Genomic DNA, 24,886 nt, shown 5'->3' on the forward strand with positions numbered 1-24,886 from the left:
GTGGATGCCTCCCACTCATAAACTCTGCGGGGGGATTGCACACACACACAAATGTGTTTCTCAATCGGTCCACCTATTACACAAGCAAACACACACGCATAATTGAAACCTCCACACACTAATCCACCCACTCATACATTCACATAGACACACACACACACATAAGCACTAAAGCCCTGTTTAATAGTTTATTGCGCTTCTGCTGTTTCCCACATGGACCCCAGCTGATTCAAGACGAAGAAGAGGCAGGGGGAGGGGGATGAGTGAGTGGGGGTGGGAGGGGTTTGGGAGGATGACGGGGTATGGGGGTCAGACAGCTGCTGTGTACAGTTACCATGGAAACCTTTGTCTGAACTCGTCAAAATGGGAAGAGAATTCGACAGGGATGAGTAGTGCTATGAATTCAGTTTTGAGAGGTTTTCTTTTTGGATACCAAACAGGTTTCCAGAGATTTACCTTTGGAACAGTTTTTCTTTTGTGTGTGTATCAGACAAGCAACATGTGACAGACATGACCCCACCCTGTACTGGAACCACCCCTTATACTCCTGCACTCCTCCCTTTGATGCTTATTTGCTATACGCATAGACTGAAGTGGATTTAAAAATGTAACATTGATATTGTTAATTTAGCACTTTTGATAGGCTGACGAAAACGGTGAATTGAAAAGCATAAAAATGAGGTTGAATTGCAACAATACTATGAAAATTTCACACCTAAATCTGTATTTATTCCGATTTTTTTAAGTAGCAATACCACAATGTAAAAAAACTCTCTACTACAAGTAAAAATCCTGCATTCAAAATCTTATTTAGGACAAAGTATTGTTGTACGTAACTCTTAGCTAAATGTACTTCAAGTATCAAAAGTAAAAGCTCTAATTATGCGAAATGTCCATTTTCAGAGTGCTGAAATATTATATATGTGTTGTGTTATTTGATTATTACTGCTGGTGCATTAACATGTGAGCAGTGTTTTATAGTTGGTCAAGCTCATTTGAATAACTCCGTATGTAATGAGGTGTTTAATCTATGACAATACATCATGTCATATTGATCGATCATATTCCAGGTATTTTCCGGATAAATGTTGTGGAGTGAAAAGCACAATATTTCAATGTCAGAGTCCAAGTATAAAGTAGCAGAAAAGAAAAACTCAATTAAATATCTTTTAACTGACTTGGAGCGCTTGAGTAATTATACTTAGTTACTTTCCAACACTGGGTTTCACCCCATTTTACAGATAATGAAAGGCAAAGAAACAGCGTGTGAAGGCCGCCCCATACTTGGCAGTGCCAGGGGGAAATGAGTTTTGATCTCAACACAATACCAAACTGCTAACCAGGAACTGACCCGAAAACTTCACAGATGTCCATTAAAACCTTTGGATGATAATATTGTTACTATTTATGTTATAAACCTTGATGAAGCTCTTGAGAAGAGGTCATTTCCATAACTACAGTGTACGGTTCAAATCGTTTGAAACACAGTGAGCTTACTGTATAATAATTACTATATAATAATAACTACTATGCTCATTTACTAAAATGAGACCATGTTGCCCTCTAGTGTTGGAAACCTACTCTGCACTTCTGTTATCAATAGTGGTCAAGCCACAAATGTCATTCATGTAAAAACACAGTCTTGATCCACAGAGAATGTAAAATAATTTATATCCTTGTTAAGGAGTCATGACATTTATTACAGTATGAAGTATGAAGTTAAATCAAGTGAAAAAGGCAGCCAACATTTGAACAGGCATACAGTTTAATTTAATTTGAAGAGAGTTCGAAGTTATGATACTTAAAAAAAAAAACTCACACACAGAAGCAATGTGGGCGTAAAAATGTCCAAGCTAACAAGCTGGGAACATTCCCAAATGCGCATTGTACAAAATATCACAATGTAATATGTACAACACAAAAAGAACACAAATACACAGACGAGCACTCTCAGCTAGATGGAAACTGGTATTTACATAAAATAAATAGAACAAACCAATAAATAACATCAAAATGCATTGGTTGATGGATGACATAAAGCTGGATTTGCTGATATAGAGCCGACCATTGATTTATACTCTATATACTACAGGCAGAGCAAAGTTATTCTTCATAGTGGTATAACATACACAGTCACTATAGAGGTTCACCAGCTCGTTTTGTAAAGAATTCATAACCATCTCTAATCTTTTTCAATGCAAATTTTTCCCCTGATAAATTTACATTCAAGCCAGCTCAGGAAATGGATTGAGCCAGAAAACTTAGACACAAAAAAGATATTTGATTGAATATTGGAAGAAAATAGGTTTTGTTAACTTATAATCAAAACTGGCTATAAGCTTGTTCTGAATTCTCCGCAAATACAAAGGGAACCCAGATTCCCACACACCGCTTCTTTGTTCGGCACACAACATTTTCACCAGCGAGTAAGACAAACAACGACATCAGAGAGGATATAAAAAGACAGGTAAACATCTGCAAAGACAAAACTCCACCAGCTTCTCTGTCAAAAGTGGGAGACATTGAGATAATCATCAGATTCATCATTTCTCTGGATAGTATTCATTATATTTCATCACATTACATACAAGTAGGGATATATAAAAGGGGTTATGCTTGCATACAGAAATAGAAAATCTAAATCTTAACCTACTGTGAGCAACAGTTGATGATTATTCCATTTTTAAACAGCGATGAAACAACCTCATCCCGGCCTCAAAGGGTTAGAAATCTATTTTTTCTTTTTCTATGTACATCTTATCTCTGGACACCGATTTATTTTCCTTCTTTAGAATGTAACTGTGCGCTAATGGATGACAGCTCAAAAGTGAGAGTCCTTGACTCTGAATAAATAAGAAGAAAAAATGTTCAAAAATAAGTGGATAACTGCAGAGGTGTCAGTAGACATGTACTGTAAACTTAAATCTCTTTTATGTAACATCAATAATAGCTTGAAGGAGATGCGGACAAATATGACATGATACTGTACATTATCATCTGTTTTATATCAGTAAAAGTGGACAACGAAAAATAATGAGCTCAAATATAAACTGACATGTTTGTGCATGTGTTATGATGTGTATTCCTGTCTCAGTACAGCAGTGATCTCTAATAATGATGGTACATAATCTTTTTCAAGCAGCTGAGGAGCATTTAGTGTGGCATTCCCAGCATGTCATATGGGCCTGCTAAACTCTGTGTTTGATGTTTCCTTTTCAGGCTTGCTTTTTAGTCGCTGGAAGTCGCTCTTTTTGAGCCATGTCTTCAGTACTCGGCACCACATTAAAGAGAAGGAATACTAAGTTCTATCCCGTACCAGACACTACTGTATTTTGGGTTATTTGTGATAACGGTCAGCTTAGGTGCGACCTTTGACACCTCTCACTAACACAACGATCCTCTCTCAACACAGGCCTGTCTCAGATTGTATCTACAACACTCAGATCATGGCTTAAATAAACACATCACACCTTAACATATCCATTCATCTATATTGTCCTCAAATTAAGTCTTTCATGTTTTAGCACTAGCAACTGAGAACCCAAAGCAAGGCCCTATCTCACCTCAACCTCTCTCACTCCGCTTCCTCTAATCTCTTTTAGCTCTTCCTTTCCTCTTTCTCCTCCCAGAGTTCTCCTGGGGCTTCTCCTCTTTGCTCCCCATCGCCACTGCTCCATTGGCTGCCTTGCTGAGCCCATTGAGGGTCCCGTTAGAGAGGGCCTTGCCTGCTTTGGAGGAGGAGGAGGCGTCGCGTCTGGGCTGCTGCCGGCGGTAGGTCTGGTAGTAGAAGTTGCCGAAGAGGATGATGAAGGTGATGGCGTAGCAGATGAGGGAGTAGTGCATCCAGTGAGGGAAGTCGCAGTTGACGTAGAGGGACAGGGCCGTGTGGCCGATGGTGACGTGGAACTGAATCTGAGACACACAGAGAGAAAGTCACATTATGGATCTTTCCATCGTGGTTTCACAGCTTTTCAAGTTCGTGACAGATTCATTACTTCAGTAAGATTAACCTTCCACAGTGTGTTACTGTAAATGTATATACGTGATGGAAAGTTAGCCACAGTGGAAACGTCTTACCATCTGGATGATGGTCAGATACTTCTTCCACCACAGATACTTTTGGATCTTAGGTCCGCAGGAGGCCAGGCCATAATACAGATACATCAAGACATGGATCATTGCATTCATGTGTGCACCAAAGAATGCTGCAAATACAAGAAAATAAAACCAAAGATTAATATTGTCATGCCAACTGTAAAGCTAGAACACACAAATCTCACAAGTCTCAAATCTGTTTGCTCTGAACCTCTTATTCTACTTTTTCCATTAAAAAGACAATAATTCGCAGACATGGCTGGAGGGATGGAAATGTCGGTCAGTGGGCCACCGCTTTGTTCAAGAGGATAAATCCTAATTACTTTTTAGCTGGCATCAATGTCTTTACAAAATGTAGCGATGTCCTAACTTTTCATCTAGCATCATCACCAGGTCAAAATCTAAATTTGACCAATATCTATAATACTATACTATATTAATTATATTAATATTTATGAACAAATACCTGCTAACTTAATGACACGTCAGCATCAGCTGCAATTTGTGTTTAGTGATAATTAGTGAAACATGCTAACATGCTAACATTCCTACAACTTATGATGCACTTTGGAAAATTGTGTGAATTACAGTAGGCCTATATGTAGGCGATTAGTATTTAATTGGCTGGGAGAATTTTGATTTCAAGATTTTATAATATAGCATTTTATAGACAGCAATAAGCACAAAGCATGGTCTTGATATTCAATGTAGCACAAGCTACTCACACTGTCCTCCTGCCACCCATTTGATGCCGATCCACCAGAGCGTGAACATGGTGCAGTGGTGGTAGACATGCAGGAAGGTAACCTGGTTGAATTTTTTCCTCAGGATAAAAAACACTGTGTCCAGGTACTCGATGCCTTTAGAGATGAAATACCACCACAGAGCTCCCGCCACCTGTCTCAGACAGGACATGAGAAACATGTTGAAGGAGGAGGCAGGAAATTGACACAAACAGGGAAACACAGACAGTTAGAGGAGAGCAGTACTTCATTTGGACTCAATCTAATATAAAGCTGTATCGATTAAACTGAATTCCACACATATTTGCATTTCCTTCATCTAATCTATTCTGCAACATCTCAAGCTCAGGGTCACCTGAGACCAAACGACTCTGTGGTGTGGAACTACGTCATGGAGCAACAGGAAGGAAGGTGTAACTGAACACCCTCCACGATCCCTCCTCCAGCTCGCTCTGTTTCTGATAACAGGACCAGGGTCCAAATGAGTGGAGGGTGATCGTGTTTCTAAAACCACTGAGTGAAACCACAGTGAAGCTTCACTGGCACACTGACAAGGAGTTTCTTATTCATCTGGGTACAGTAGAGCTCTACAGTGAAGTGAGATCACCATCAGTCTGTGAAACATGTTAGTGGAGTTAGGTGCGAGTGTCCGCAGCTCCAAACACTCACCCTGACTTCATTGGGGTCGTCCGAATAGTCCACCGGTTGACAAATGTAACTGTAGCTTGCGGCCCGTGCTGCCATAAACAGCTAGAGGACAAGAGAACGTCTCTATTGAGTGATTGATATAAATGAACAAAGGCAGAGACACAGAGTGAGAGGAGACACAGAGGGGAAGAGAGGTGGAGTGCAGGCTGAATACACTGTAATAAGTTTAGTCTAAACCCAGGGGGTGAAACTGCGACTGTAACATATTCATCTGGGCGGATAGTTGGGATAAGATTGACTACACTACTATTTCACACATGCAGCGGGACACTGAGCTTATTCCCTAACTACAACTAACCTCTTTAAAGATGAAGAAGTTGAGGAAGACCATGCTGAAGTTGTAGACAATGAGGGTTTTGCGGAGCTGGAAGGGCTCTCTGTTCTTCATGTATTTGGGCCCCAGCCAGAGGAAGAGCAGGTAGGAGGTGCTGATGGCCAGTGTGGGCAGGGGGTTGTCCATCAGAGGCCATTTCTCCACTCGCTTGTCTGTGGAAAACATGTTCTCACAGCGTTACATAACTATTCTTAATGTTTGTATTATATTGCCACAGTGTGGGTTCAGTGCCAGTTTATTTTAAGAGGAGAGCAGGTCAAGCAAGTGTTGAGCAGGAATGCAGATGATGGATTTTGTCCCAAGGTGACCTGTCTGGAGGGCAGTTTGATGCATGTGATACTCTTAAATGTGAATGTCGATTATAGTTCTCAAGTACAGTATTGTTTATTGTCTAGTGCAGTCATCCCCACAGCAGTCTTCATTCATTCACCTTCTGATTCCAGCTCAGTTAGGGCAGAGGTACAGATGAAGGAGAACGACAGGACAAAACACCAATTTAAAAAATCAATATATTGCAATATATTTTAAGTCACTTTATGAGCAGGCACACACACACACAGACACAAATATATTCTTCAACTATATGGTGCAACTTTGACTCATCCTATCATAAATTCACACTGAAGCACCATCCCTTTACTGACTCATTCTATACTGACGCATTACAGACAACATACCTGTAGATGTATATGTGCTGTATACAAGTGCACACATGAAAATGTGTTTGGTCACTTGTAAAGCAACATATTTGTAAAAGAGATTTCTTACACTGACTCGCAGACAGGAAAAAACAAGAATATTACCTGCAATAGTTAGGGTCCATTTGTAGAACTCTATGGTGTCATTTATTAAATGTGTGACAATCTCCATGGCTGTGGCTGTGGAGCTGAAATCGAAAAGAGAGATGTGAAAACAGAGGCCTTTCAAATCTCAGCTTTTGATGGATAAAACTGATTCCACTGAGTCAGAGTGATGCCATCCTCCAAGAGATCAATAATTCATAATGTAACTCTAACTGTGCTTTTCTCTTTAAACTGGAATATAATAATAATAATTTCATTTTGTAGATTATTATGAAATAATTCAACCTTAAATACTGTGAATCGTTAAAGGAAGCTGGAGGCCGGCTCTAAGCCTACAGGAGTGTGTGGACCCATGAGGCCCTGATAGATGGGCTATAGGTTTCATTGCGCACAAAGGCTGGGAGCACCAGCCGGCAGAGCGCATGTGTCAGCAGATTTTTGGCTTCAGCGCGACCACCGGCCGACCTGGCGTTGGCACTTAATAATGAGAGGGATTGCCTCGTGCCCCACTTTTACATTGAAATGGGCCATCTCCTATAGAGCCAGACTGACGCATCGGCTGATAAGTAGCGGAGAGCTCGGTCAGACACACAGTGATTTAATGATCCTAAAAAGATGACGCCCCCCCCCACCTCCCCCACCCCCTCTCCCTCTATCTCCAGCCTGAAGCGGATCAAGCGCTGCTGCAGCATCTGCCATAGCCCTGCACTCGCTCTCCGTACCTACAACCTGCTCTGAGAATAAACCATTCAGAACAGATTAAAATACACATTTAACATCATGTTGTATATTTAGAGGCTTGGCCTAATATATGTATAATTCAAGCTTTTCACCGTATAACATTTTTGCATTCTGCGGCATGCAGTTCGGCCTTCAAGTAGGCTGCATGCAGTCCTATAACCAATATGATTTTTCAGAACCTCTGAGCTGTTTCCATCTTAGATAAACAAGACGATTACTGTCCACAACAGAGTCGAAATCAAGGCTGCACACAGCAAACACACAGCAGACCATCATATATACATCGGTCTCGCCCTCTGCTCCGTGCGAATGAAGATGCTTGTTACCTTACCGTGCCGGTGCTTAAAAAATCCCTCTTTTATGACATTCACTGCAAGGCCATGAAGTGTGCGTTACTCCGCCTTGTAATCAGCTGGTCGCGTTTTCTATGATCTGATTAATTGTTTCGTGTCCACAGTGAAATAAACGGGCCGTTGAGTAGCCTATACGGCGATGGCATGAATTTCCCGTTCAGAGACCTCACTAGCCTCCGCTGCGCGTCCGCTTCAATGATTTTCTCCTCCGATCTCCACAGCGCCAGCGTCAAGACAGCCAGAATTCACAATCCACTTCCGGTGAGACTTTCACAATAAAACGTCGACAATTTTATTTATTTTTTTTTTTATGTCCTTAGGGTAAAAATGTGAAAATATCCTAGAAAATGATGAATTTCAAAGCTACATAATCATAGCCTTCATATTTGTAGCCTATTATATTTTTAGTTGCACTTCACGCTTTTATTTGAAATGTTTATTACTGTATATCCTGTCTGACGCTGACTGTCTCTGTGCAGCTTGATGCAGCTCCACTCCTGTAGGTGCCACTTGTCGGGAAAGATGGAAAGATGCTATGCGCATGCGTACAAATGGAGGCAGCTGCAGCAGCAGGTCTACATCAGTTTCGTCAAGTCAGCAGGACGCAACCAGAGTAAGACGGAAAAAGCAGTGGCTTTACCTTCAAAGTTAAACTGTCTGACTGTCGACAAAAAACAACTGTTGGTTGCAGAAAAGTTCCTAGTGGAATTAACACATCAAAAGTGAGTCCGTTTCGCTGTAAAAGAGATACACGATAACATAGTCTATTGCATCACACTGCTACAAGGTCTTATGATAAAAGTGGCTAATGGATAGTAATGAAGGAAAACTATGAAATGACTGACCAAATGTCAGTGGATTTCTTTATTAGTATTGTGTATTATTAAAGTTATTTTGATCCCCAGTTATTCAAAAGTGTGACTGAAACTATTTGTATCGCACAGGACGAGCCACTTCTTAATGTTTTTGTAATCGCCTCGTTCTGTATAATGTTTCTAAAACAACATCTGGCAGGATAAAGCTGAGGTGATGTCGATAAAACATAATCCGCTATCATGACGGATCATCAAAAGCATTTTATTTTGAAATTCCTGACCACAATCCTGTCTCTCACTCCGTCTAACTAGACACTCGGTGGCTCCGCGGTTGCACCGGCTTCCCTCTTGTCCTTTGCATATACGAGCTATTTGTTATTGCAAACCGTAGACCATATGTTTTCTGTCTCTTAGTCCTGCGACACTGTCGGGTCAGTCAGAGCATTTGGCGCAGTGCTTACGCGAGGTTGAAATAAAGCGCTCCTGGGACTCACTTCACTGATGGTCGTGAGCTTCCATCACAGGCCCTGCTCTCTGATCAGTGCAGCTAGTTCCTCATAAGAAAATGGTCCGGTGAGGTATAGTTTCGGACGACGGAGGGGTTTTCAGCGAAAAGGTCAAGACTGTGTTTTGGGGGAAAAAATGAAGATTTGGAGCACGGAACATGTTTTCAGGTCGGTCACACTGGTCATTATTGTTGCAATGATTGGTAACGCAGGGTGAACTGATCTGTAGTTGCAGGCTAGGTCGACCTTGTTATCTGAGTTTAAACTGGAGCATAAAACTCTGACGCGTATGACTTTATGATTGTGGCCAATAAATTCCACATATTCTTTATTATGATTCCACCGAGTGATGGTGAGTCACTATGAGCATTTAACACCAGGAGTCAGTGAACTGTCAGGTGTCTTATATCAGTAAACCCCAGTACAAACCCATCAACACAGCCTCAGTCAGTTTTGTTGTAGAGAAACTCTACAGGAAAGTTTGTTTGCTTGATTAGACCCTGACTTCAACAACCATGTGCACTTCATTTCATAAGGAGATGATGAAACCTATAATGTCTTTGTCAGTGTATATGTTTCTTCCCATTCATGTTATTTTGTGCTGGATTGTGTGCAGTTACCCGTGGGAGACAGTGATCAAGGCTGCCATGAGGAAGTACCCCAACCCCATGAATCCTAACGTGGTCGGGGTGGACGTGCTGGACCGCGGCCTGGACGCTGAGGGACGTTTGCACAGCCACAGACTCCTGAGCACAGAGTGGGGCCTACCAGGGATCGTACGAGCGGTCAGCCATCAACACACAGACACACACTTTAGATGTATAGACATACACATGCATGCATGCTCAGAGGCACACAGGTGCATGCATGTATACATGGAGAAGATAAAGATCTGAGTTTCCAAATGATGCTCAAGGGCCTGCAGGCTCTGTGATGAGGCTCCAACAGTTCATTAGTTGAATTAAGAGTAGTCTGACTCCATTCATCTGGAGTGAGCACAGTCAGTGCTGTAGAGACCATCAACAGCTCCTAGAAGTGGCTCCTGTAAAATCAGTTTCATGCACGTACACACGGCAAATTATATTCAGGATGATTTCACTGTACATACTGTGTATTATTGTGTTTGCAGATACTAGGGACCAACCATACGCAGACCTATGTGAAGGAACACTCCATAGTCGACCCTGAGGAGAAAAAGATGGAGTTGTGTTCAACAAATGTGAGTTTGCACTGAGCCCATCAGCACTGACTTAACACTGGTTACACAGTGTATTTAGACAGTTTGTGCACACTGCAAAATGAGAATACAGCATAATGTAAAACAGTGTCTTAAAATGTTCATAAACAATTGCACAAGTGTTCAGACTATGAAGTGGATATTTCAGATTAAAAAGAATATACAGGAAATACCATAGTACATTGTAATAGATATTGCATCCTGTTAATAACTGATAAAGGAAGGAAAGCTTAATCTGTTTTGTCTTCCAGATTACTCTCACCAACCTCATATCAGTGGATGAGAGACTTCTTTACAGGCCACACCCAGACAACCCTGAGGTGTAAGTACACTGTACAATTGAATTCACTTTGCATTTAATTTCTGAGAGTACTTCTGGCTGTAGTGCATGCATACTTAGTCTAGTTTCAGAATGTAACAGTGCACACACCAAAAACAGGAAACAGAATGAGCTAGACATCGTGTTCTTGCAAGTACACAATGTTAAACTGTTTATTAATGTCTTACAGTATTCATGTTCCCTCTCTCTCTCTCTCTCTCTCTGTCACCTCCCTCACTCGCCCCTCAGTACCGTCCTGACCCAGGAGGCCATCATTACAGTCAAGGGAGTCAGTCTAAGCAGTTACCTGGAGGGGATGATGGCCAGGAGAATGTCAGCTAATGCCAGGAAGGTAAGAGAAAATAACAACAGCACATTTCTATCTATACAGTTGTTTCATCTTTTGCATGTAATCTGAATTCTGGTTCAAGCGATAAAGGTATTGCTGATGATTCCTTTGCATGCCATCTAACTGGGACTGTTCCAGGGCCAGTTGTTCACCTGTCTGTGTGTTCGGCTCTTCTTTAATCTTCTGTCTCTCTGTGAATCTGTAGGGCTGGGATGCTATTGAGTGGATTATTCAGAACTCTGAAAGAGAGAACGTACCTCTCTGTGACATTTACTAACTCTGGTAACTCTTTGCTTTCCTTTGCAACTTTGTCCTCCAGTCTTACCAGATTATTACAAGCATGCTACTTTTCTCACCCTCAAAGCTGCAACAAGAAGTGTTACATTAGTATACGTGTCACACGATGCTCAGCGCTCATATGTTTGCGCACACAGGGCTGCAGTTCCACAGTCTCGACGACTTTCCCCGGCTACACCTCATAAACCACCGGGGAACTTCAGCATCTCGGGATCCTCTGCAGTTGGGACTTGAACTGTGTGGGAGCTGTTGTGGATTTTCACCCCCACAGCCTCCCTCTCTCACCTCTAGACTACATGCACTGGAAGCTCAGACAGACGGTGAAATGTTGCCAAAGCTGAATGGTTAAAAGGAGCGAAAGCGTGTTATAGTCGGATTTAAAGGCTCATTAACCCATTAACAGTTCTAATTAAGGCATTGTGTTGAACATACTCTCCTGCTAAATCGCCACATGGTTTTAAAAAGTCATTTATGAGCATACCAAACTCCACTGGTTTGAATATTATATTACAACTCCACATATACTTTGATCTCATGTCATAGCTTCAGTTTAAAAAGATACTCAAGGAAGGATGCAAGAGGGAGACACGCACAATCTTTTGAAAACAATATGATATGCAACAAACTTCATAACTTTATTTTTCCTGATGTAATTCATCTGTAATGTCACACACTGGAGACTCCAATACTAGCAGTTAAGGTCAGAGTTGATACTGGTGCTTATTATGTGTTTCAAGAGGCACAAACTGTAGATGATATGTTTGCATGATAGTAGTACAAGGAAGGGAAGGAAGGAAGGGGGGGGGGGGGATTAGAGAAAAATGGGCAGTGTGGTAGCTAGTTAGCCAGGCAGCTAGCTCTAATTATCTAAAAAATTATATTGTTTATATCAGAAAAAAGATGGGAATGTACCATTAATATTGCCTTGTGTTTTTGCTGTCAAAGCATCAATACACTGGCACCTTTTTGATGTAAAATTGATAGGCAGTATCGCCTTAAGCCGGCAGATTGGTAATTGGACTAATGAGGAAGATGAAGATGCCAGTGTAGTAAAATGATGGATGGACTCTCTCTGTGGGCAGAATTACCTATTCGTATGGCCTTAAATCGATGCCTGTGTATTATTGCTTTGGCAGTGTTATGTCTATGCCAGTCCTACGCATCATGCTTCCTAATGTCAAACTATTCCGTAAATACTACCTGTTTGCCCCTGAGGAGCAGGCCAGTACTGTACTCAATGCTGCAGTGAAAGATGCACACCATGACTTACGTGCTAATTCATTTTTCTTGGTCAAAATGAATAATATTTACATAATATTTGTATAAATATTATTTATTTAAATACATTGCATAACAAGCAGTGAATCATTACATTGTTTATATTGTCAGTGTCATGTAAAAATGTTTCATTTGCTTTTTAAATTCTGTTTTAACTTCAACTGTTGTCCTACTACAACAATTAAAACAATTGTTTGAGAAAATTTCATTTTAGAAATTGATGACGTGAACACTGTGTTTGTTGTTGTTCACTGTCTAATAACCCTTGTGTTATTATACAGCAGGCCTGCCTAATTAAGACTAATATCCCAGGGTCCTTTTAGTGAAAAGACACCGGAGAGATCTGCTTGCTCTCATAGTTACTTAGTGCCTTGAGCATTTCCCCCACCATTGTTCGAGTAGGCTGAGATGCTTTCCTGTTAAGAATTCCCTTTGTTTTTTTTGAGTCTCAGTTCAGTGTTTCATCATCTAAGCGTAGTTTCATTTTTCTGTTCCAGTAAGAAACACTCAGGTGTGAATATCGATGGAAACTCAGAGGCAGAGAAAACATCTCACACAGACAGTTTGTTGTCCTGATGATGCCAAGCACCTTCTTTCTAAATTGTTTAATCACTACGTTGCAGTTCATCATTTGTCCAGCAGAGAGCACACATTTGCTGTTAGCAACAGGAGAACCAAAGGGCTGTTCCCGTTCACCTCCAGCAGGAGGCCCATTTCAGTTTCAGCTCTTTTAACAATTTTCTATATACTGGTTCAGTGTGCTGAGAAAAATCTAATTAAGGCTACATGTATGGTTATTTTTGTTTATTTATTCAACAGAACATAAACAAAACGCATTGCATAGCATGTACATCATTCCTCACTGTCTAAGCAGTGATAGAGGAAAATCTGGGTCACACAGCCTTTCTTCAAACCCAATAGTGCAAGCTGAGCCACTTGCCAGAATCTCAATAAATAAATACAAAAACACAATCAGTTGTGTGTTTAAAAAAAAAAAAAAAAAAAAATCATGCAGGAGGCTACAGAAAAATACGATGTTTCAGACTTTGGTACCAGAGCCTCAGATCTTAAATACCACTCTTGGTGATGTTAAAAAAAAAAAAAACAGCATCAGGATCTGAAAATATTACAAACAAGGATTAAGCTGTACCAGTTTCAAGTTTCACAATAAGGCACACACCATTGTAATAGTGGCTGTGATTACAATCTTTGGTAATACTGCACTCAGGTGCTGTTGCTGTTGCAGCCGCAGCAGAAAACGAACACACAATTAATAAAAAAAAACAAAAAAAAAAACATATCAAATCCATATAAAAGTGAAAAAGAACAAAACAAAATAGAAAAGATATCGTGGTGTGTTAACATATCAAAGAATCATCACTCAGTCTTATGATTAATTACCGACTCCCTTTCCTACATTCATTATCTCCTAGGTAGTGCAGCAAATCAAGATTTTCTCCTCTCATCCCAGTGCCAAACTGAATATTACTGCTAATCTCATCTGAACGTCAAACACACTGTCATACCCCATGTGAGCAGGCTTTGTAATGTCATACTGAACAAATCACAATTTTAAACAAATCAAATCATCTTCCTATTTCTCGTGTTGAAAATAACAGTTACAAGGTTTGAAAACCAGAAATCAAATCTAATTTTCCAAATTGGGAAAAACAAGTGCACGCAGCTAAGGTAAAAATAAAAAGTGTTAATTTGGAGGTGTCTTTTCAAAAACCACATTAAACTAAGACTAAACTCTGACAGCTGAGTGTTCCCTTTCTCCTCTGCTCTCTCCTACATCAACAACACAACGGCTCCAACATCTCTTTTTCTCTCTGTCACATTCACTCGCTTTCAACAGTGAAACCTGCCAGCAGCCTGTGTACTCTTCCAAAAGAATCCTGATTGCATAATTGTCCCGCTGAGCCCCCCTCCAGTCAAACCTCGACTAAATATACATCCAAGAATTGATTGTGCCATAAACAAAAACAACATTGTACACGTCTATGTACAGTATGTACAGTCAGTTCATCTGGATTTGCGTGGAATCAGAAGTTGAAAAGGTTGATAAAGTCTTGAGGGGAGAGGGACATGGTGCAACTTTCGGGGTTGTTGGCTGTGCAGGGATGGTTTGTGTCCTGCAAAAACAGAGAATGAAACACAACCGTCGATATTAAAGTCTAGTGTTTTTCCGTTTCATCTTCAGCTTTACAAACAGTGACATTTTACTTTCATATCCCCTTAGATCAAGTGCAAAGTGAAAGAGACAAAAAACATATACTACCTTCCAGAAAAGGATGTGGCAGTGTGTGCAGAAGTGCAGGGTGTCACTGTATTGTTCTCTGTGAGGATAGCAGCGGCTCAGCTTAAAGTACATCTTCTTCCACTCCAGGTGACCTTTATCTGACACCATCAGGCGCTTTCGGATCTAAAGAAGAGGAAAACAGACTTTAAGACATGACCCAAACACAGAGAAATACTTTGAAATATCCACTTTAATGTCAGCTTTCTTCAGAATTTCTTTTGCACCACATTAACTACTCAACAAACACAGATTTGGGCCTTAATGGATGGAGCTTTTCCCCTAAGACAAACTAAATTTAAACTCTGACCTGTAGGAAACTTAATTGTAACCTACTTTACCTTATAGATTGAGACCGTCTCACTCACTGATCAAGTGCATGCTTTTCTCACATGGTGAAAAGTTACTGCAGTGTGAGTATGCACCCCCCCTGTTTTCCAGTAGCAAGTCAAGTTTATCAGAGATGCTTGACCTCCTTGCAGAGAGATTTTAATGGCATTTATGTCAAGAAGATGATTCTTTTATTTTAACTGTCTCAGGTATCAAGTAGGTCAGCTGAAGCAGTGACATGGTTGAGGACAACTAACCTGTTTGTGTGTGTGTGTGTGTGTGTGTGTGTGTGTGTGTGTGCGCAATATTCTCATTCTATACATGCTTAGAGATTACCCATTCATTTCTACATGCCTGTCTGTCTGTGAAGTGGTACTGGCAGAGCCTTTTCCACAGCAGCCGGTCCTCAGAGAGGGCGCCCAGATCGGGACACACTTGGCCCAGGCTGACCAGGTCTCTGCCGTCCGACAGACGCTGCATGATGTTGAGCTGCAGGCTTGCGGGCAGGTCAGTGAGGGTCATGCCTGTGGATGTGGGCTGCAGGAAACAGGAGGTGGAATATAAATGAAATTACATTTTAACGCTTTCTTTAAATCCCTAAATTTGACATCATTTGAGCACTTTTGAGTTCAGCTCGTGGTCCAGCCCTACCCTGTTAATCTGGATGCTGTCCAGCTGCTGCTGCCACTGCAGGATGTTCTCCATGCGGTGCACCCAGATGTTGATGTTCCCCACCAGGACAGACTTGCCCATGTCCTGAACGAGACCACACAGCGAGACGTACAGCGTTTGCAGCAGCTCTTTGATGGGACGGACGTTCTGCTGGTCAACGAGGACTGTAGGAGGAAATCAGAAGCTATTCATTGAGCTCAAATCATTACTTCCAATTATGACCAAAAGTGAGGTCTTAAACCCTCCGAGTGTCACAGAAAGATTAGTAGCAACCAGGCCAACAGCCGAACAGTAAAATATTTATTGTGAATCATCAAAAATCATAATGTTAAACTAAATGTTTTGGAGTTGCTGTTCTCTCCTCATGAGATGATCATAATATTTGGCCAACAGGTTCCATAACGCCACCTAAACAACCTGAATCTGTGTTTATCAGAGGGAACATTTAGTTTACACTGTGGCTTACAGAGGGATCTGGTGACTGTCAGTGTTTTTCTCTGTGCCATTAGAGCACTAGATTCACTCCTCTGCCTTCTTTAGATGTTGTCAGGGCTCATTTCCTCACCTACTGGTGCAAACAACAAAGCAGGAAGGTTTCATGTTTGCTCTACATATGTTTTTGTTTATAACCTTTACAAAGAAAGAGTCTAGTATACCTGAACTGACAAAAAAGAAAATGAAATAGATTCAGGGGGTGAATTGTTTGTTTGAACTCTGAGGCAAACTAGTCGAGTGACTTGAGAGAAGAGCGACAGGTCTCACCTTTCTGTACCACTCTCTCCAGAATATTCATGTAATTTTTCTGCGCCACTCCGCTGAGCGAGGGGAGCTGGGATGTGGCGATAAGCTCCAGAAGCTGGAGCAGAGAAAGAAAACAGACAGAAAGAAAGAAACACAACATAAATTTTCATCCTGTCAGCTGCTGAGACTCTCTGTTCCATTGCCTCATTACTTAATGTTTGTTATGCTGCATTCTTACAAAGGCACTTGCGTTCCTAACAATAAATGCTGTCTAGAACAAATTTGGAGCGGTTCCACCTGGTCTTTACTCTCAACTGAAGTTGGATCCAACAACATTCTTGCCTCTGATATTTCTTGATCAGAGTCTCGTCAGGGGGAAGAAGCTACTGGAAAGGTGTTGGAAAGCAGCCCAGGCTGTCAACAACATCAGCCTCCACAAACAAGCTTTTAATCATTTGACTCCTGATACTCCTGTCATGTGAATTAGCTGAATCATTTGACACAAGAGTGTGTGCACTTGTGTGTCCATGCAAACAAGCTCGTGTGTTTACGTGTATGTCTGCGCGCTTGTTGCCACTAGCTAGCCGACAAACGGCGGGTTCGAGGGTGGCATGTCTGGCATGTAACAGATGCTGTGACATCATGGAGAAACTCAACTCCTGACCTTTGTCATCATACCAACATCAACATGTTGGGGTGCTTTTTGGTAAACTATGAAATGCAACTTTACTACAAATGACACCTACTGCAAGCAAGCATTCAGCCATATCCTAAATAAAACGGTGATGAGTTTGAGGATCTTAATAATAATACCCAGCTTTGGAATAAATTACTTCTCTCCTACATCCTCTACCTCCCAGTCCGTTTTTACCAACTTTAAGCTTCTTTTCTCCCTCCTGGCTCCCGTTTTTCCATTCTTTCCAGCTCCGTTCCTAAAAGCTAATCCCATGCCCTGCTTCTTTTAGCAGCTCATCAAGTGCTCCTCTCTTTGTAGAGCAGCCGGGCAGAACAATGTGCATTTCCGTATCTACTTTTAGCCCCCGCTGTTCGCTAAACTGCACTCCATAGCTTGGCACCGCGGCTCACACTTTTTTTCCACAAACACACAGACAGTATTGGAAGATAAGATGGCCCTGCTAAAACAAGTTCACTTTAAGGTTTCTGTCTCCTTGAAATAACCTCCATTTGTCTGCTCCAAGAAAGAGAGAGAGGACCACTTGTTGTCTCTTTGTGGAAGAACCTGATCTGTGTAACGGAGACAGAGTTAAACGAACCTACAAATGCCATCAGACGCAACCAGTGAAGAGCAGTGACCTAGGACACCATGTCCAGACCAGACGCTAATGTTACACAGCCATATTGTTCTTTGGTCTTAGCACACTACACTGCACTTGTTAGCTGGGGCCTGCAATGAAAGGGTAATCCAAAACTCCAACAGAGGCTCTAGCAAATGGCGAACTATATGTGGAAAGTTAAAGTGTAAAGAGATTAAAAAGTTTGATCACTCAGAATATCAGATTGTTTTGCATTCTGATATCTCAGGAACTTGATATACTAAACCTGTGTTTATGGGTTCATGGCTGTAGATAAAAACAACAAAACACTCATAAAACATGATCCGCTGTAATCTCACTGTCCTGCCAAAATGGAAAGTTGCCTCGTCTCCTCCTGACCATGCCTGAACTGGTTTCTCATACCACAACATTCATTAAGTTCGCACTTCAATAGGAAAGCAGGAAAGTGAGACAGACTAGGAGACAACACAAAAGGAAGAAGCTTAAGTCTGGCAGAGGCAAGTCTGTCTATGTGTGTGTTTTGGGGTCTAAATCACCTGACAACCACCGGGTCTGGTTTCATAAACCCCTGTCAGGTGGTCGCACCTCACCGCACAACTGTCACCCCTACTCAACCCCCCCACCTCCAACAGTACAGGAGGACACGGGCACATGCAGCTCACATGGGAGCACATGTGGGAGAGCCGGTGTTCAGTATATAGATCAGTATAATGCAGTGACATTTTGATGTGCAAGGTAAAAGCTCTGAATTTAAACTGAATAATTTTCTATTGACATCCCATAATGTAATTACATCACTCTTAATGATATCATGATTAAGGATTATGACACATCTCCCCTTGAGTGGACATTTTTCATCACGCTATTTGGCATCCCAAGTGAAAATGCTACGTACAATGTGAAATTTGAAAACTCAGTGCATCCGTTTTACACTGCAGACATGCAGTTTATAAAATTCTTAAAACTAGTAAAGTGGTATATAGGAATTGGTCTTTGATACAGGATTGGTTTAGGGATGCCAAATGGCTTTAGCAATCCTCTTACAGAAAAATGTCATGCTATCACAGTTTTAGTCTACCACAAGCACATACATACACTCCCTGGGTCAGTATCATTACCACTGAGAGACCCTTGTCTGCACAGCATTGATAAGAGCGAAGCAGAAGCCTACACACCCTCTTAACCTTAACCCTTCTGTGCCACTGACAAAAACATCCATTTAAAACCCACACAGGCAGACAAACAGAGACTGGAAGAAAAGGAAGGGATGAGGACTCACTCTCACGATGTAATTAAATCTCCTTGTATCCTTGATGGCGCTGCAGAAATCTAAGCGGTTGAAGGCCTCTCCCAGTGTACAATATCCATGGCGCTGGGAGAATTTAATTATCAAGGTATTAGATAGCGATCTGAAGCGCGAGTATAGAGTTTTCTCTGCATGTTTACATTAGCAAAGATGATATGAAAAGTTGATGTGAAACTAAATGAGTTTGTTTGTTACCTCCTTGGTGCTTCCTTTATGAACATAAATCCACTTTTCCCTGTGGAAATCTGGGAGAAAGCAGAATGTTTATATTAGTGGCCTGCCCTCATTAAGCAGCTCATGAGCACTGTGACGAATACACGCAGACATCACAAATGAGATACCACTCCAGACTGAGTGCAGTTATCAAAAAAGAATTTATGAAATGATAATTAATAATAAACATTATTATTAGGAAGTGCTCCCCTCGTGAATGTTACATAACATCCTCATGAGTCTCTCCTGCTAATATTCCTGATCCGGAACCCAACTTTGGTATATTATCATATGATTTATAACCCCACACACTAAATGTTATCCTTAGTATATTTATAGAAAAAGTCAGACTGTGTGTCTCTTCGAGTGTGACTCACAGGGGACCTTGGTGTTGTTGTTCATTAGGTCTTTCTTCCTCTTCTTGGCAGCCATGTCGTAGCTGAGAGAAAGCAGCAAGTTCTCCTTGTTGAAACATTCCTCCTGCTCGGCTTTGCAGAAGCTGAAAAAACACAAGGACACATATTTCATTAAAAGGCACCATTTGCCCACTTCATCTCAGTACACAGTGCAGACTTTTATGTCCAGCTTTTTCAGTTGCATGAGCCGCATTCTTCCGCACAGACAGCTCTCACTAGCATCAAAACAAAGGTATCATCAATATTTCTAACTGTCTCTGTTATACATGTGTTTTATCTGTAACCTTAGGCCATGTTAGTGTGTGTGTGTGTGTGTGTGTGTGTGTGTGTGTGTGTGTGTGTGTGTGTGTGTGTGTGTGTGTGTGTGTGTGTGTGTGTGTGTCTGCAGTCATTATGTAAAGTAGTACTCACTCAACAGACGTTTGTTAATCCACTCACTTGTTGTGAGGTTATTAATAGCTCAGTGATTAGCCTGAAAAAGGAACATGGCCCCAAGTAAAAACAAAGACACTGGGCTCAGTGAGATGGAAACAACATGAAGGTGCCGGCCTGCTGTCTGTCTGTTCCCCCTGCCTTTGTTCATAATGCTGTTTGGACTTTCTTCAAAGTATCTCCCCCTCCTTCATCCCTCCATCTTTCTCTAACTAAAAAAGTGATTGCGCATCCAACTGTTGCGCAATTTCAAAAAGTGCTGTGTTGGAGAGACAGAGCCATATGTCAGGAGTTGTTTAATAAGACCAACCTCTCCACGGAGACGTTGTTGTTTCTGTCGTCTGTTGTTGTCTTTTTCCATCCCTCCTCGGTTTTAACCCAACTCTGACCCGGTGACCTCCAGTCCTGTCCGAGGAACGGCATCCTCACTCGATGTCGTGGAGTTAAATAAATCTAAAAAAAAATATCAGGAAATAGTCCCTGCTTGGGTTACTGTGTATCCCTTCTTGAAAACGCTCTGTGCTGGACGTGTTTCTGCTCTACTGTTGTCATTGCGCAGCTCTTCTTATATCTTCTAACTCAGAACCCGGAAATACATGAGGTCCGCCCACTTTGGAAACTTCCCTGCAACACGTGGCTTTGTTTATCAACTGAAGCGTTGCAAAATGTGCTGGAGAGGAGCGCAGAGGTAACAAAACTTCAAGTCATGGAAAAACGCAGGGACAGAAGACACCGAGGAAATTAATTCTGAAGGGGTTTGACATGATAAACCCGTTAGGAAAGCACGTGTTTCAAAGTTAGAAGGCTTGGAGGGCAGTTATGTAACTGTCTCTACTGTGACCAGTGATGGAAAGTACACTTACTCAAGTACTGTACTTCACTTTGAGGTACCTGTACTTTACTTGAGTATTTCCAATCATGATACTTGAATACTACTGAATACTACTACTATGAATACTCCACTACATTCCACACAAATTGTACTTCACCACATTTATTTAACAGCTGTACTCATGGAAAAAGGTATCAGACAATGTCCCCTTGCGACAGACATGCCCCGCCTCTTCCACATTCCCCAAGAACAAAACTCACAAATTCAGAGACACACAAAATGGATTAATCTAACATCTCTTGGTTCTGGTGTTGTTCCTCTGTGATTGTTTTGCATATCCTTGTGATGATTTTGTACCTCTTTTTACTCATTAAGCGTCTCTCTCCAGTTGATTTGTATGTTTTTACTTATTTTGTGTCTCTTTCTGGTTGTTTTCTGTCTCTTTATACTTGTTTTGTATATCTTTGTGTTTGTTTTGTGTATCTTTGTAGTTATTTCCTGTCTCTTTGAACTCATCCTGCATCTCTTTGTAGTTGTTTTGCATCTGTTCTGTCATTTTGAGTCTCTTTATAGTCATCTTGTGAATCTTTGTGGTTATTTTGCATCTCTTTTGATTGACTTTCCAACAAGAAATAAACAAGGCTCGGGCCAAACATATATGATTAACATATTAAATTTGATGCATTATTATAGACTAAAGGCCCTGTATGCTCACACAGGTGTTATGTGGCTGATAAGACCTGTCCAGTTTTGATTTGTTCAGGGCATGCAGTATGCTAATAAGAATGATAAAGTTGTAGCTTGTCCTACAACATAACTAACAGCAGAGCCCCTGAACTCCCAAAACATTGTTATTTTTAATCTTGTGCACACAAGATTAAAAAAAAAAAAAAAAAGGTGAACATTCAGGACCATAGGCTCTCCATGAACACTCATAACTCATATAGGATATTTTCACTTTTGATACTTTAAATACATTTAGCATGTAAAACGTATGTACTGTTTGCAGCCACTTTAATGGTAACTAAATATTTTTACTTTATGGTTCTGCTACTTTTAATTAAAGGATCTGATTATTGAACACTTTCACCACTGACAATGTCAGTCATGAGTAATGATCAGTCTTACACATTCTTACAGACCCCATTCACGACACCACAGTTTGAAAACCTCCGGAGTACAATAACACTGTGTCTCACTACAGCTTTTAATGGCTAATGCACTGATGTTGACACAAGTAATTACTGTTCAGGAAGTATTTTGCTCAGGCTTATCAGTAATGGCTTTATGTGACTGTAAATAAAAAGGAAGAAAACATTATGGCTTTATGTGACTGTAAATAAAAAGGAAGAAAACATTATGGCTTTATGTGACTGTAAATAAAAAGGAAGAAAACATTATGGCTTTATGTGACTGTAAATAAAAAGGAAGAAAACATTATAGTGTCACAGTAACGTGGCTGTAAAGTCCCTGATTCTCAGTCACTCCTGGTATTATAAATAGATGAAGTTGCCCTTTGGATTCCTCCAGAGTATTGGGTTGCATTGTGGATTGTGTGGGAGTATGCATGTGTGAGCTTGCAGGAGGGGGTTTACCATTGTATTGCAGTTTTCCCAAAACAGCACCGTCTGATCTGTGAAGACTGGTTGAGGGTATTTTGTTTATTTTGGGCCGTGCCATTAAAGATAATGTGTAACTAAGTCTATCCAGGGCACTGGGTCACCTCTCATCAGCTTAATTAAACACATGACATATTTACACACTCATCTGTGAGACTTTTGTGAATCAGGTTCAAGGTTTATATCTGTGTGTTTATGGCGCTAATAGCCTTCCTCGTGTCAGTTAACCTTATGCTTTCACAGGCAGGAAGCTTGTTGAAAAATAAAATGTTTTCACGCCCATTGTTGAGTGACAGCGCAGGAGGAGTCGTATATTGGATTTGTCATCAGCATACAGTAACAACAGTAACAAAAGGATCAATGAGGAAGTGCTGTAGTCATTTAAAGCACAGGCCCGCCTGATCACTGAAGTGTAAAAGGCTGAAGTTCACTTCCTAAAAACCCTGCAGCATAAAAAACACTGTGTATTCATTCTCAGTAAAATGCCATAGCAGTGGGTATGCATGTGTGTGTGTGTGTGTGTGTGTGTGTGTGTGTGTGTGTGTGTGTGTGTGTGTGTCCATGTGAGTGAATGAGTGTTTGCTTACATGTTTGTCTGCAGGAGGAGGGAAAAAGAGAGAGTGTTTTTTTTTTCTGGGTCCTCATAATTCATGACACACCATACAATCTGCAAAACATGTCAGCAGCAGCACATGGTGCACAACGAGTGTACGCTTCTTCCAAGAACCAGCAGGCCAGTGTTGCAGCTCAGCTAGCGCTTGTGTTGGGACACATCCTGTGAGAGTAGCATGACCAGGGTTGCTGATGTGGCTTATGTGGTTTTTGTGCTGCACACTGATGGTTACAAACTACCCTGTAATGCTAGAAGTTTAACTTATTGTTGACAATATCTCTATTGATTCCTCTTCTCCTGTTGTTCAGTTCACCTAGTTGCCCTTTTTGTGATATTCACAAAGAATGAGACAAGTAGAAAAAATGGTTCTCACTCAGAAAAAACATATTTCAGTCTCAGTTATCATTGAAACATTAATGCATTGCTCATTACAGGTCCGGTCACTGAAGCTTTTGAAACAGGTGCATCTGTGGTTTTCATGTCTGAGGTTTTTATGCTACACCCAGATACAGTATATGCAAAAGGTCACAGAGCTCTACACACAGTCCATTTGTCACAATCTGTCAACAAGACGTCATACGGGAATATAAAAAGCACATTAGGAAGATGTATTCTGACTAGGTATATTGATCATGACTGATAATTGCTGCCACTGCAGAAGTGACTCACACTGAAATAGTTCAGCAGTTCCGTGTTTAACCACATAGAGCCACAGTGATGTGAGTAAAAAGAGGAACCTGGAGACTAAAAATGTATTATTGTGTGAACTGCAGAGGCTATACAGTAATGTGTGTGTGTGTGTGTGTGTGTGTGTGTGTGTGTGTGTGTGTGTGTGTGTGTGTGTGTGTGTGTGTGTGTGTGTGTGTGTGTGTGTGTTGGGAGTCAAATGAAGTCGAATTAAATCTATTTCTAGAGCAGGCCAAACTACAGGATGACATGGAAAGTCCCTGTAAGTGTTTGGTCAGTTGGTGGCTGACTGACTGAGAAGGAAGCTATGACCTCAGGCTCTAAGGAGTTTTGGTTTGGTTTATTCACTGAATCATAAACAATGAAGAGCTCTGCTCTGGTTGGTGTTGCTCCAGCTTGTTTTTAGCTATGCTAACCACATGGATCTAGGGGGACAAAGTTTGTCTGTTGGTCAATCAACCACTTTGATCCAAACTGAAATATCTCAACTACTGGATGGATTGCCATGAACTTTTGTAACTGTCAACGTTTTTAATTATCATTTGAAATATCTTTTTAATATCTACTTGAATGGATTGGATCCCCTGTTTTCTAATGAGCCTCAACTCTAGCGTACTTTGTGTTTATTTCTGAGTAAAAAATCTCACAGAGACATGGCTCTAGACGCTTGCCTAGTTTGGATTTACATAAACATTGAGTATCAATATACACAATCTGTATATTTCCAAAATATAAATATCTCCCACATGTATGTCAATATGTTTGAGCCAAATAGATGCATGAGACATCAAATTAGAACAAGTTAAAAGGTCGTCAGTGAATAATCTGTCTGCCTTTCTCCTCTGTCCGTCAT

The 24,886-nt window shown here is 41.0% G+C and overlaps 3 protein-coding genes across 4 annotated transcripts; 1 reads left to right on the forward strand and 2 right to left on the reverse strand.

Annotated features, from left to right (window-relative positions):
- Positions 1-1,697: 1,697 nt before the first annotated feature.
- On the reverse strand, positions 1,698-8,004 carry LOC111227693 (elongation of very long chain fatty acids protein 4-like). Its single transcript, XM_022753330.1, has 7 exons — positions 7,756-8,004; positions 6,684-6,766; positions 5,845-6,032; positions 5,508-5,588; positions 4,821-4,992; positions 4,078-4,205; positions 1,698-3,912 (listed from the first exon to the last, which is right to left on the reverse strand). The coding sequence occupies exons 2-7, from the start codon at positions 6,748-6,750 to the stop codon at positions 3,589-3,591; spliced, it is 960 nt and encodes a 319-aa protein (XP_022609051.1). The 5' UTR covers positions 6,751-6,766; positions 7,756-8,004; the 3' UTR covers positions 1,698-3,588.
- Positions 8,005-8,921: 917 nt separating this feature from the next.
- Positions 8,922-13,683, forward strand: LOC111227683 (PRELI domain containing protein 3A-like). Of its 2 annotated transcripts, XM_022753313.1 has the most exons (7): positions 8,922-9,266; positions 9,715-9,883; positions 10,228-10,317; positions 10,587-10,657; positions 10,904-11,006; positions 11,209-11,285; positions 11,438-13,683. In XM_022753313.1, exons 1-6 carry the CDS (start codon positions 9,235-9,237, stop codon positions 11,278-11,280), a joined length of 537 nt encoding a protein of 178 aa, XP_022609034.1. In that variant the 5' UTR covers positions 8,922-9,234; the 3' UTR covers positions 11,281-11,285; positions 11,438-13,683. The 2 variants fall into 2 exon arrangements, with proteins under 2 accessions (XP_022609034.1, XP_022609035.1); XM_022753314.1 differs by lacking the exon at positions 11,209-11,285.
- Positions 13,684-13,962: 279 nt separating this feature from the next.
- Positions 13,963-20,813, reverse strand: fbxo32 (F-box protein 32). Its single transcript, XM_022753312.1, has 9 exons — positions 20,593-20,813; positions 19,812-19,933; positions 19,417-19,466; positions 19,195-19,287; positions 16,642-16,735; positions 15,859-16,043; positions 15,562-15,744; positions 14,860-15,003; positions 13,963-14,713 (listed from the first exon to the last, which is right to left on the reverse strand). The coding sequence occupies exons 1-9, from the start codon at positions 20,703-20,705 to the stop codon at positions 14,624-14,626; spliced, it is 1,074 nt and encodes a 357-aa protein (XP_022609033.1). The 5' UTR covers positions 20,706-20,813; the 3' UTR covers positions 13,963-14,623.
- Between the last annotated feature and the right edge of the window lie 4,073 nt (positions 20,814-24,886).

Source organism: Seriola dumerili, unplaced genomic scaffold (assembly GCF_002260705.1).
Source record: "Seriola dumerili isolate Sdu_G_001 unplaced genomic scaffold, Sdu_1.0 BDQW01000191.1, whole genome shotgun sequence".
In the NCBI taxonomy this organism is placed as follows: domain Eukaryota; kingdom Metazoa; phylum Chordata; class Actinopteri; order Carangiformes; family Carangidae; genus Seriola; species Seriola dumerili.

What these genes read in the sequence shown, in the direction of transcription:
- LOC111227683 (XM_022753313.1), top strand. Translation starts at nt 9,235, where the DNA reads ATGAAGATTTGGAGCACGGAACATGTTTTCAG. An exon ending in CACCCAGACAACCCTGAGGT is followed by an intron (nt 10,658 to 10,903) that starts GTAAGTACACTG and finishes CTCGCCCCTCAG; the next exon opens with TACCGTCCTGACCCAGGAGG. An exon ending in TGTCAGCTAATGCCAGGAAG is followed by an intron (nt 11,007 to 11,208) that starts GTAAGAGAAAAT and finishes GTGAATCTGTAG; the next exon opens with GGCTGGGATGCTATTGAGTG.
- fbxo32 (XM_022753312.1), bottom strand. Translation starts at nt 20,705, where the DNA reads ATGCCGTTCCTCGGACAGGACTGGAGGTCACCGGGTCAGAGTTGGGTT. An exon ending in GATTTAATTACATCGTGAGA is followed by an intron (nt 16,736 to 19,194) that starts GTGAGTCCTCAT and finishes TCTCTGCTCCAG; the next exon opens with CTTCTGGAGCTTATCGCCAC. An exon ending in ACCACTTCACAGACAGACAG is followed by an intron (nt 15,004 to 15,561) that starts GCATGTAGAAAT and finishes CCTCTTCTTTAG; the next exon opens with ATCCGAAAGCGCCTGATGGT.
- LOC111227693 (XM_022753330.1), bottom strand. Translation starts at nt 6,750, where the DNA reads ATGGAGATTGTCACACATTTAATAAATGACACCATAGAGTTCTACAAA. An exon ending in ATGGACCCTAACTATTGCAG is followed by an intron (nt 6,033 to 6,683) that starts GTAATATTCTTG and finishes TGTTTTCCACAG; the next exon opens with ACAAGCGAGTGGAGAAATGG. An exon ending in ACGACCCCAATGAAGTCAGG is followed by an intron (nt 4,993 to 5,507) that starts GTGAGTGTTTGG and finishes TGTCTGAGACAG; the next exon opens with GTGGCGGGAGCTCTGTGGTG.